The sequence below is a fragment of the Capricornis sumatraensis genome, chromosome X (genome assembly GCF_032405125.1).
Source record: "Capricornis sumatraensis isolate serow.1 chromosome X, serow.2, whole genome shotgun sequence".
In the NCBI taxonomy this organism is placed as follows: Eukaryota; Metazoa; Chordata; class Mammalia; order Artiodactyla; family Bovidae; genus Capricornis; species Capricornis sumatraensis.
Genome location: NC_091092.1, coordinates 119,385,902 through 119,398,639, shown reverse-complemented (window position 1 = coordinate 119,398,639; position 12,738 = coordinate 119,385,902). Strand labels below are relative to the sequence as shown.

General features: G+C 45.6%; 1 protein-coding gene across 1 annotated transcript; it reads left to right on the top strand.

The window, feature by feature from the left end:
• The first annotated feature begins 11,313 nt into the window (after positions 1–11,313).
• LOC138071911 (melanoma-associated antigen B17-like) lies at positions 11,314–12,345 on the top strand. The gene has a single exon (XM_068963287.1). The coding sequence runs from the start codon at positions 11,314–11,316 to the stop codon at positions 12,343–12,345; it is 1,032 nt and encodes a 343-aa protein (XP_068819388.1).
• Positions 12,346–12,738: the final 393 nt, after the last annotated feature.

The following is a 12,738-nucleotide window of genomic DNA, read 5'->3' as shown; positions in this document are numbered from 1 at the left end:
TTGGTGGGCTAAACGAGGCTGAGTGAATTGAGGGTGGAAGGTGACCCTGAAATTGGGGGATTAAGTTGAGAAGCTGAAGAACAGAAGGGAAGATTACCCTTGATTTTTACTTTGAGACTGTGGGTAAAACAGAGAGAATCTCCACCTGGGACAGAATACAATGGGTTCTGTGCTCCTGCCCCAGTATAGGGAAACACAGTGCACAAACTGGGGATTTAACCCCACTGCCTCCAGGGTGTTTGGCAGAAAGAAGGATGGTATTTCCTTGAACTGAGACATCTAATATCCACTATAACAGCACTCTCCACACTGGGCTCAGAGGGCACTATGTTACAGAGATGTTCTACTGCCTATTTTAAGCATAATTTGGGGAACTTCAAATGAAGGTTACACTTTTGGTGCTGGTGAAATTAATGAAGATGGGGGGTGGTAGTATGGATGAAAATACAGCTGGAAGGGAAGATCTTCGTCCTTGACACAAATTCTAGAAGTTTTGAGTAGCATCCAGGGAGCAGAGATTCCTCTGCATTCAAATGATAAATTTACACATGGGGAAATTTTATTTAGTTTTACTAAGCAGAACACTGTTCATTGTGAAACTGCCACATATTTCTGATATCTCATGCAAGTTACAAAAAAGAAATCACCAACAGTTGATACTAAGGTCTGTGGTCATAATTATCAGAGGAATAAATGTCATTCTTTGAAATCCATTATTGCAAGAGCTTTATAAATATCACATATATTACACTAGTTCTACAAAATAGGGTTTAGAAGACTCACTTTGCAGATTACCAATTTGGTAATATTCTCAAGTTCACAAGACTTGTGACAGAGCTGGAAATAGACATTTGGTCTGCATATGTCGAGAGGCCACACTGTTCCACTCCTCCCAGCCTGAGGCAGACCTAGTGTCCTTCAGTTCTCCTGTCATCTCACTACTCCAAACTGTATTTCAGAGGCTTCTGTTTCAAGCTGGCGGTGTAGCAGGATGTCTGTTTGCCTCCTCCTGCACCATAACTGCAACTAGCTGTTGGACAACTATCAACAGGAGGATGCTGGAACACACTGAAAATGATACCCCACGTTCAAAGAAAAAGTGGAAGTCGCAACAAGATAATAGGAGGGGTACAATCACAATGAATTCAAATCCAATACCCACTGGGTGGGTAACTGGAGAACAAAAATACCAAAGAAGTTCTCCCACGATTGTGAAAGTTCTGCACCTCACATCAAGGAACCCAGCCTGCGGTTCTGACAAAGGGACTTGGAATTCCCTGGTCATCTGACCTTGAAGGGCAGTGGGGTTTGATTACACGACTCCCACAGAAGTAGGGGAAACAGACACACCACTCTTGGAGGGCACAAACAAAGTCTCGCATGCACCAAGACCCAGAGAAAAGGAGCATTTACTCCACAGGAGACTGAATCAGACCTACCTCCAAGTGTTCGACAGTCTCCTGTGGAGGCGTGGGGCAGCTGGGGCTCACCACAGGGATGGGGGCACTGGCAGAAGCAGTCCTAGTGGTCCTCCTTGTCGTAAGCCTTCTTACACGTCAGCATTAACTCTGCCATAGAGACCACAGACCCATAATTCAAAAAGAGACAAGCACTCTAATGTTCACTGCAGGACTGCTTACAACAACCAGCACATGGAAGCAACGTAGATGTCCATTGACAGATATAAGTATAGAGAAGTAGTGGAAGGTATACGCGATGGAATATTGTTCTTGTTATTTCGTCACTAAGTTGTGTCTGATTCTTTCGCAACCCCAAGGACTGTAGCTCGCCAGAATGCTCTGTCTGTGGGATTTCCCAGGTAAGAATACTGGGGTGTGTTGCCACTTCCTTCTTTGGGGTACCTTTCAGAACCAGAGTTTGAAATCATGGTTCTTGCATTGGCAGGCTGATTATTTATGATTGACCCACCAGGGTAACCCAGTGGAATATTTCTCAGTCATAAAAATGAACAAAACTGTGTCATTGTTAGAGAGGTGGATGAACCTATCGAGTGTTATACAGAGAAGGAAGTCAGAAAGAGAAAAACAAAGATTGAATATTAATGTATATGTGTGGGATCGACAAGAATGGCATAGGTGACCCTATTTGCAAAGCAGAAATGAAGACAGTGATATAGAGACCAAACGTATGGTGCCAAGGGGGAAAGGGTTAGGGTGTCAGAAATTAGAATATTGGGATTGAGACATACACACTATTGATACTACGTGTAAAATAGACAACTGTAGGGAATATACTGTATAGCACAGAGAACTCCCCTTAATTCACTGGGGTGTCCTCAATGCGAGGAAAATCCAAAGTGAGAGGATATATGTATATGTATGTCTGATTACTTTTAGTATGGAATAGAAGCTAACAAAACATTGTAAAGCAACATACAGCAAGAAATATTAAAAAAAAATAATAGAGTAAGACAAATACATTCTTTTGTTTTTGCTGCCATTGACTCTAAACAGTGACTGTAAATGTACTTTATTTAAACATTCCTTGATTTTCCAAAGAACAATGCAAAGCAAATCAGATTTTCCTTCATAGGCTGTTATTTAACACGGTGTTTTTTTATGTTAACATGTATCTTTCAAAATGTAAATGTCAAACAAAGGAAACTAGGATTAATGACTTTATAAATTTCTCTTCTTTACTGTATTTGTTTTTACTTTCCTAGTTAGTATGGGGGAGCAAAACATGCCATCTCAAACTGTCTCTTTTGATACACAGGTCATTCTAACTAAAAACAATCAAGGCCAAAAGATTCAGTAAGGAACTTGACCTTTGGCCTAACTGCCTGAAAGAACTTAGACAAAGGTCCTGTTCCCTGAAGAGAACTATGACCAGAGATAGCTGCAAAGATTATGGGCAAGGTGTGGTGGCAAAATCTTGGCAGGGCCTAGGGATGAGAGTCCACTCTGTGGCCAGGAATCTCTGACTGGTGCAGAAAACATTTGTTTACCAACATTCCCTTTTCCATCTCCCTGTGAATTGCTTGCCTATCCTTTCAGTTCGAAATAACTACCATTAAAATTTTCTTCTCTCTTTGGCTCTGGGCTTTGGCCATGTTGATGAGTTATTCAGTTTTCCTGGGTCTCTGTCATGTCTATGTGTTATTGTACTTTTATTTTATCCTATTAATCTGTCTCACATCAATTTAATTCTTCGACCACCCACAAAAAACCAGAAGGGCAAGGGGAATTTCATCCTCCTCCATATTAGCTACATCTCACATATTTCTTTCTGTGTTCAATATCCTTCTTAATGAGCTATTCAGTAACAAATTAACAGTTAGAATGTCATTAATCATTTTACTCATATTGAAATAATTACATATTTCGTTATGCTTTTCTAATTTTTATACTTTGCCGACTAAGGTCCGTCTAGTCAAGGCTATGGTTTTTCCAGTAGTCATGTATGGATGTGAGAGTTGGACTGTGAAGAAGGCTGAGCGCCAAAGAATTGATGCTTTTGAACTGTGGCGTTGGAGAAGACTCTTGAGAGTCCCTTGGACTGCAGGGAGATCCAACCAGTCCATTCTGAAGGACATCAGCCCTGGGATTTCTTTGGAAGGAGTGATGCTAAAGCTGAAACTCCAGTACTTTGGCCACCTCATGCGAAGAGTTGACTCATTGGAAAAGACTGTGATGTTGGGAGGGATTGGGGGCAGGAGAAGGGGACGACAGAGGATGAGATGGCTGGATGGCATCACTGACTCAATGGACGTGAATCTGAGTGAACTCCGGGAGTTGGTGATGGACAGGGAGGCCTGGCGTGCTGCAATTCATGGGGTCGCAAAAGAGTCAGACACGACTGCGCGACTGAACTGAACTGAACTGAATTTTTATGTATTTATTTACTGAGCATTACCCGACCCAATAGAGCAAGAGCCAGGTTTCTTCATAGCCAGTCCCTCCCATCAGCAAGCTTCCACAAGCCTCTTAAACTCATTCTTCAGAGGGCAGACAGAAGACCTACAATGCCCTATTCTCTAGAATGAAAACCACAATCACACAAAGCTAACCTAAATGATCCCGTGGATCACACCTTTGTGTAACTCAAAAGTTACGGGCCAGGCTTTGCAGGGCCACCCAAGGTGGACGGGTCATGGTGGAGAATTCTAACAAAATGCGGTCCACTGGAGAGGAGAATAGCAAACCACTTCAGTATCCTTGCCTCGAGAAACCCATGAACATCATGAAAAGGCAAAAAGTTATGATACCAGGAGATCATACCAGAGGGAGACACCTGAGCCACCCAGGTCAGTAGGTGTCTAATATGCTATTGGGGAAGAGCCCAGAAATAGCTCCAGAAAGAATGAAGAGACTGGGCCAAAGTCAAAACGACACTTAGTTGTAGATGTGTCTGGTGGTGAAAGTAAAGGCTGATGCTGTAAAGAACAGTACTACATAGGAACCTTCAATGTTAGCTCCATGAATCAATAGAAATTGGCCAGGCAAGAGATGGCAAGAGTGACCGTCAACATTTTAGAAATCAGACAACTAACATGGACAGGAATGGGTGAATTTAATTGAGATTACCATTGTATCTGTGGGCAAAAATCCATTAGAAGAAATGGAGCAGTCTCATAGTCAAAAAAAGACTGTGAACTGCAGGTACTGGGTGCAGTGTCCACAAGGACAGAATGATCTTGGTTCATTTCCAAGGCAAAGCATTCCGCATCACAGTAATCCAAGTCTATGTGCCAAAAACTGATGCCAAAGAAGCTAGAGTCCAGTGGTGCTATGAAGATGTACATCACAGCCTAGAACTAACATCCCCCAGAAATGTCCTTTTTGTAATAGGGGACTGGAATGGAAATGTAGGAAGTAAATGAATAACTTGCAGCTGAAGATGGAGAAGCTCTACACAGTCTGCATAAACAAGACCCAGAGCTCACTCTGGCTCAGATCATAAGCTCCTTACTGCAAAAGACAGACTTAAGCTGAAGAAAGTAGAGAAAATCACTCGGCCATTCAGATATGACCTAAATCAAGTTCCTTATGATTTTACTGTGGAGGTGAGGAATACTTTCAAGGGATATGATCTGGTAGAAAGACTGCCTGAAAAACTAAAGATGGAGGTTCAGAACAAGGTATAGGAGGTGGTAACCAAAACCATCCACAAGAAAAAGCTATGAAAAAGGCTAAATGGTTGTCTGAGGAGGCCTTACAAATACCTGAGAAAGAAGAGAAGCAAAGGGCAAAGGAAAGATATACCAATCTGAATGCAGATTTCCAAAGAACAGCAAGGAGTAATAAGAAAGCATTTTCAAGTGAACAATGCAAAGAAATAGAGGGAAAAAATAGAATGGGAAAGACTAGACTTCTCTTCAAGAAAACTAGAGATACCAAGGGAACATTTCATTCAAAGATGGGCACAATAAAGGACAGAAACTATAGGGACAGAACAGAAGCAAAAGATTTTAAGAAGAGGTGGCAAGGAGATACAGAAGAACTGGTCAACAAAGGTCTTAATGACCCAGATAACAGCGATGTTGTGATCACTCACGTAGAGCCAGACATCCAGGAGTGTGAAGTCACGGGGGCCTTAGGAAGCATTCCTAAGAACAAACCTAGTGGAGGTGATGAAATTTCAGCTGAGCTATTTCAAACCCTAAATGATGATGTTGTTAACGTACTGCACTCAATAGGCCAGCAAATTTGGACCACTCAGCAGAGGATACAGGACTGGAAAAGGTAAGCTTTCATTCCAATCCCAAAGAAGTGCAATGCCAACGAATGTTCAAACTATCATATAATTGTGCTCATTTCACATGCAAGCTAGGGAATGCTCAAAATCCTTCAAGCTACGTTTCAACAGTATCTGAAAAGAGAACTTCAATATGTACAAGCTGGGTTCAGAAAAGGCAGAGGAATCACATATCAAATTGGTAATCTCCATTGGGTCATAGACAAAGCAAGAGTATTCCAGAAAACTTCTACTTGTTTGACTATGCAAAAGCCTTTGCCTGTATCACAGGAAACTGCAAAAATCTTAAATGATGGGAATACCAGACCACCTTACCTGCTTTGTGAGAAACTGTTATACATGTCAAGAAGCAACAGTTAGAAGTGGACAAGGAACAACAGACAGGTTCAAAATTGGGACACAGGTACATCAAGGCTGCATATTGTCACCTTGATTATTTAAGTTATATGCACAGTACATCATGAAATTCCCAGAAGGATGAACCCAGGCTGGAATCAAATTGCCAGGAGAAATATCAATAACTTCAGATATGCATATGATACCACCCTTATGGCAGAAAGTGAAGTGGAATTAAAGAGACTCTTGATGAGAGTGAAAGAAGAGAATGAAAAACCTGGCTTAAACTCAACATTCAAGCAGCTAAGATCATGGCATCTGGTCCCAACACTTCACTGCAAACAGATGGGGAAAAAGTAGAAACAATGGAAGATTTAAATTTCTTCTCCAAAATCCCTGTGGATGGTGAAAGCAGCCATGGCGGTGGTGGTGGTGGTTTAGTCACTAAGTCGTGTCCCACTCTTGCGACCCCATGGACTGTAGCCGCCAAATCTCCTCTGTCCCTGGGATTCTCCAGGCATGAATACTGAATTGGGTTCCCATTTCCTTCTCCAGGGGATCTACCTGACCCAGGAATTGACCCCAGATCTACTGCACTGCAAGCAGATTCTTTACCAACTGAGCTACGAGGGAAGCCCCAGATTAAAAGACACCATGAAATTAAAAGATGCTTTTTCTTTGCAAGAAAAGCTATGACAAACCTAGATCGCATAATAAAAAGCAGAAACATCACATTGACAAAAGAGGTGTGTCTAGTGAAAGCTATGATTTTCCCAGGGGTCATGTGTGGATGTGAGTGCTGGACCGTAAAGAAGGCGGAGCACTGAAAAATTGATACTGTTGAATTGTGGTGCTGGGGAAGACTCTTGAGAGTCTCCTGGATAGAAAGGAGATCAAACCAGTCATTCCTGAAGGGCATCAACCCTGAATATTCATGGGAGTATCTGATGCTGAAGTTGAAGCTCCAAACTTTTGGCCACCTGAGGGGAAGAGCCGACTCATTGGTAAAGACCCTGATGTTGGGAAAGATGGAAGGGAAAAAGAAAAGGAGGCAGCAGAGGATGAGATGTTTGGATGGCATCACTGATTGGATGGACATGAGTCTGAGCCAACTCCAGGAGATGGTGAAGCATAGGGAGCCTGGTGTGCTACGGATCATGGGGTCACAGTCAGAGATGACTGAGCAACTGAACAAAAGCAACAACACAGAACTGCAAACCAGCAAAAGTAAAATATATTGTAAGCAATGGACAAAAGTTAATAACACCATATTGATATGAGTTGCTCAGTTTTAACAAACAAACATGTATCAGTTGAACCAGTCCAAGATATTAATAACAGAACATGCTAAGTGGAGGAAGAGGCTGGTTCTATAGGAACTCTGTACACTATCTGCTAAATTTTCTGTAATCCTAAATCTGTTCTTTAAAAAATTACAGATGCTCACAAGATAAGATGTTCACCACTCATTATGAAAAAATGCAAACCAAAGCTACAATGATGCATCACCTCATACTTGCCAGAAAGGCTATCATAAAAAAACCTAGAAACAATAAGTGCTGAAGTGGCATGGAGAAAAGGGAACCCTCTTGCACTTTGAGGGAGAATGTAAATTGATAGAGCCACTACGGAGAACAGTATGGAGAGTCCTTTCAAAACTAGAAATAAAACTACCCTATGACTCAGCAATCCCACTACTGGGCATACACACTGAGAAAGCCATGCGTGAAAACATTCATGGACCGCACTGTTTATTGCAGCACTATTTACAATAGCTAGGACATGGGAGCAACCACCTCAACTTCCACTGACAGATGAATAGATACAGAAGTTGTGGTAGCTATATAAGTGGACTATTACTCAACCATAAAAAGTCACAAATTTAAGTCAGTTGTAGTGAGGTGAATGCACCTAGAGTCAGTTACACGGAGTGAAGTAAGCCAGAAAGAGAGCAAAAAGGATTGCATATTAACGCATTTATATGGAATCTAGAAAATGTCACTGATGAATCTATCTGCAGGGCAGGAATAGAGACACATGCAGAGAAAAGACGTGGACACAGCAAGGGATGGAGAGAGAGGGACAAACTGAGAGAGGCTGTGACGTATATGCACGGCCATGTGTACCAGAGATAGCTAGTGGGGAGATGCTCTGGAACAGAGGCAGCTCAGACTGCTGTCTGTGATAACCTAGAGGACTGAGATGGGGGTGGCGTGAGGGATGCTCATGGAGGGGGATATATGTATACTTATATCTGCTTCATAGTGTTGTACAGTAGAAACTAACACACTATAAAGCAATTATCCTCCAATTAAAATTTTTCATAAACGCTCTACTGATTTAAAATGTAGAAAAAATCTGGACAAGGACACATAGCCAGTACAGAGTTATATACAACAATGCCAAATGAATAAGAACAATGAAAACCAAAAGATAACATAATATTTTATCCTTGAATTAAAACTCTTTGGAAACACGCACAGGAAATATTCAAACATATAAAGAACTTCAGCTATCTCATATAAAATAGATCACCATAGCAAAATCAAGACTCTGGCCTGGAAGTATCAACAACTACTTAGGTCACGAAATAGAAAATACACCATAAATAAAAGCAACCATGCAAAAAACGTACCTACAAAGAAACCTCAAAACAATGTATACATTCCACATAGAGGCAACAAGAAGAACTTTCTGACAGCCTTAGGAGAAAGAAGTCTCAAACAGAATAGTATGTTATGTGTATTCCTGAGGAGCACATATTGTAAGGCTGTCGATGTTCCTTAACTCCTGTACAGATCTACTCCAGTCAGACCAGCTGAGACCACAAGCAAGCATGGGCTGCTGTTTCCTGTACCCAGAATAAACCATGGAACACTTATAAAAGGAACAAAGACAACTATTAACAGAAGCAAAAACACAGAACTAAATAATCCCCGAGGCAAAATAAGTCTCCAATAAACTTGACCGTATGAGTGTCAAGGTGAGGGAGTACTCGGAGACTGACGAGGGCTGTGGGGCCTACAAGGGAAGAAGACAACAGGATCAGCTGGAAAAGGCTTTAAAGTTCAGCCCTTGATTCTTCCACTGTGCCCTGGGGCCATGAATCGCTACAGCCTCACTGATGGAATCTGAGGTAGCATCTCAGAGCTCCCATGCCAAGACCATGGGGAACAGAAGTTTGAGCTGGATGTGGCAGTATGGGCCAGAGGTCATGAAATAACCAGCACAAACTTTGCTAGTGGATGACAATTGGCCCTTTTAAGTGATCACCTTAATAGACTATCACACAGGGACTAAAACAGAAAATGTAGTACCACAAAAGTTGTACCAAAGGACAGAAATTCACCTCAGAACTTTCGAGCAATGCCCCTGCAGTCGACTAAGAGCCCACAGCGAGAACCGTCAGGCTAAGGAGCCCCTTCACTTCTCTACTGGGATTGTGTGGGGCATGGTTGGGGACAGAGGTGGATTCATACCAGAAAGGGAAGGATTTCCAGGCCCTGCCAGCAGTCAATATGAAGATCCTGAGTGAGATGTGAGGGGTTCCACACCACAGAAGGCAGTCTCCCATCCTTCCCTCTCAGCTCATTTTACCTGCAGCAGCCATTTCCTAGAAGCCTCAGGCAGAAGTGTCCAGAGGAGATGTAGGTGCACTTTGCACTAGGAGTCTCGGGACGTGATGTCTTCGATGTGAGGCCTTGGCCTCAGGTCAGCAGATGGCACATAGCCCACCACCTACATGGGACAAGGGAAGACACGGAGATTGGACGGAGCATCACTCAGCCCAGACGAAGGGGCCCGAAAGTGCCCTCACTGTCAGTCTCAGGAGCTCCAGGAAGCCAGTTCGGCCAGGCCAGAAACAATTCCTGCTGGGGTGCTGACGGAAGCTAGAGCCTGAGAGGGAGGCCCGTAGACTGCTCAGTACAGGGAAGGTCTCAGGATCTGCTGTGATTCAAGGAGAGGTGCACATGCCAATCCTCCGGGAAGCTCCCCCGGAACCCCGCCCACCCTGGCCCCGCCTCTGCTGTCCGCCTGGAACACGGAAGCACATGACAGGAAGTGACGACCACGCACACACGCTGCGGCTGTGAAGCCATCTTGGAGAGCTGCTGTCGTCTTAGAGAACTGCCGTGTAGGGTGCCCAGACGGAGGACTCCCAGGTCTCATAAGGTGTCCAAGTGTGAGGTGACCTGTGTTACAAGTGCGGGGACACATGTCTGGCACGACCAAGCCTTTCCCTCTGAAAAGGGGGGGCCTGGATAACGCCCGGCCACCCTGCCCCTGTTGTCCCCTTAAAGATTTGGGCCTGCATCTTAAGCCCCAAGTCCAGCCACGTCACCCAGGTGGTCTCCGAGAGGAAGGCTTCGGTCCGGGGCTGGTGGACTCGAGTTCTGCTTAGTAGAGGGAAAGCCCCGAGCCCTGTAGCTAAAAGGAGGGACCCTCGGGGTGGACTGAGGGTCTCACACCTCAGAACAGCGGCCACGTGAAACCCCCAGCCCGCGACTTGGCCTCAGAGCATGCGGGTAGTATCCGGGCAGCTCTAACGGCTGCGGGGCACCCTCATTGCTATCTCGGATGTGGGACAGTGAGTAAGGAGGGGACCTCGGTCCCAGGGCTTGTAGCTCGTCAGTACAGGGAGGATGTCAGGGCTCAGGAGGAGCCAGGGTGAGGACCATCCTCCCCGACACACGGGCCAATCAGGACCCTCCCCCGTGGTTAGCATTTCCTCCTGGCCGAACACGGGGAAGGGAGGCTGCGGTCTGAGTGGGGAGGTTAGAGCTTGCCTACAGAAGGGCGGGTCCTGGGACCCTTCGGTGGGAGTCTGAGCGCTCCCTCCTCTCGTTCTCCAGAGTCACAGGGAAGGTGGCAGCATCAGCTTCAGAGCAGAAGAGGGATCGGGGCGGGTGCTAGGGGGTCATTCCCCGTTTTTCATCCTAACTCTGAATGTGAACTGAAAGGACATGCCTCCCCTGCCTGCCCTCACAGGCCCCCGTCTAACGCCCAGGCAGGGCTGTCTGGCTGTGCCCCAGGGCTCACTCTCACTTCCTCCTCAGGGGTCTCAGGGGACAGGCTGACTAGGAGAACAGGAGACTTGTGGGTCCTAGAGAAGTGGCCTTGCGAAGTGGACTTGGTTTAAGCCGGGGACGACTCTCCCTGGTGAAGGTGCTCACAACATTTCTTTGTCCTTCCTCAAGGCGCCCTCGTTGCCTGCCTTCCTAACTGCACGCCCGCCTGCGGTCCTTGACCTGTGTCATCATGCCTCGGAAGCACAAAAAGAAGCATCATGCCCACGGGAAACGTCACCAGGTCCAGGGGGACACTCAGGAGGCCCAGGCCAGTGCTGCTGCAGCCCCAGGAGAGGAGTGCCCCTCCTCCCCCTCTTCTGTCCCTCAGGGTTCTCCCCCGAGCTCCCCTGCTGCTGGCGATCGCCAGGAGCTTCAGGGAGCCATGGCCCCTAGCTCTCCTGATGCAGAGGCTTCCTGTGCAGGAGCTGATCAAGGTGCCCAGGGCCCCGAGGAGGAAAGAGCAGATGCCGCCCGAGCAGCCCTGCTTGCTCGGAGCATTCGCAAAGATCCTCTCATGAGGAAGGCCAGCCTGGTGATGGATTTCCTGCTGGAGAGGTACACCAAGAAGGAGCCCATCACAAAGAATGCCATGCTGAATGTCATCGGCAGGAAGTACAAGCAGCACTTCCCGGAGATCCTGAGCAGAGCCTCTGAGCATGTGGAGCTGGTGTTTGGCCTGGAGCTGAAGGAAGTCGACTGCAGCAGGAACATCTACGCCCTCGTCAACAAGTTCACTCTCGGGGTTGAGGAAGGTTCAAGTGATGAGGAGGAGCTGCCCAAGTCTGGTCTCCTCATGGCGCTCCTGGGCATCATCTTTATGAAGGGTGACCGCGCCACCGAAGAGGAGATCTGGGATTTCCTCAATGTGTTGGGGATCTATGCTGGGAGGAAGCACTCCATCTTTGGGGAGCCCAGAAAGCTCATCACCAAAGATCTGGTGCAGAAGGGGTACCTCACCTACCGCCAGGTGCCCAATAGCGATCCTCCGCTCTACGAGTTCCTGTGGGGCCCGAGATCTTATGCCGAGACCAGTAAGATGAAGGTGTTGGAAGTTCTGGCCAAGATCCAGGATAGGGTCCCGAGTTCCTTCCCAGACCTCTATGACGAGGCTCTGAGAGATCAGGTGGTTAGAGCAGGGCTGAGAGGCATTTCCATTTCTCCAGCCATGGCTGAGGCCAGTGACCCTTCCAGGGCCAAGTCCTACAGCTCCTCCCACATCTAGGGAAGGGTCAGGGCATTTTGTTCCCCTTGAGTTGGAAGAGAACAGTCCACCTCCAAAATAGCGCAGGGTAGTAGGGGTGGGGGGAACAAAACCCATATGTTCTTCACAGTTTTAAGTAGTATGGGAGTTTAGGTACAGTTTTAACAAAATATACATGTGTTCCTTTTATCCATGTGAATACTATCTAGTCAAAAACAGATGATTTTGGTAGGTAGGTAGATGTGTTTTATAATTTTAAATGTTACTGCTCTTCATAAGGTTTATTTTGCTTCAGAATTTAGGTTTATTAATGTCAACGGAGTCATGTTTACTGCTATTAGGTTTTTGACTAGGAGTTCGTTATTTGTAAACAAGTTGAAAAGACTTCAGTATTTTCCTCATGGTCCAGAATGA

What these genes read in the sequence shown, in the direction of transcription:
- LOC138071911 (XM_068963287.1), top strand. Translation starts at nt 11,314, where the DNA reads ATGCCTCGGAAGCACAAAAAGAAGCATCATGCCCACGGGAAACGTCAC.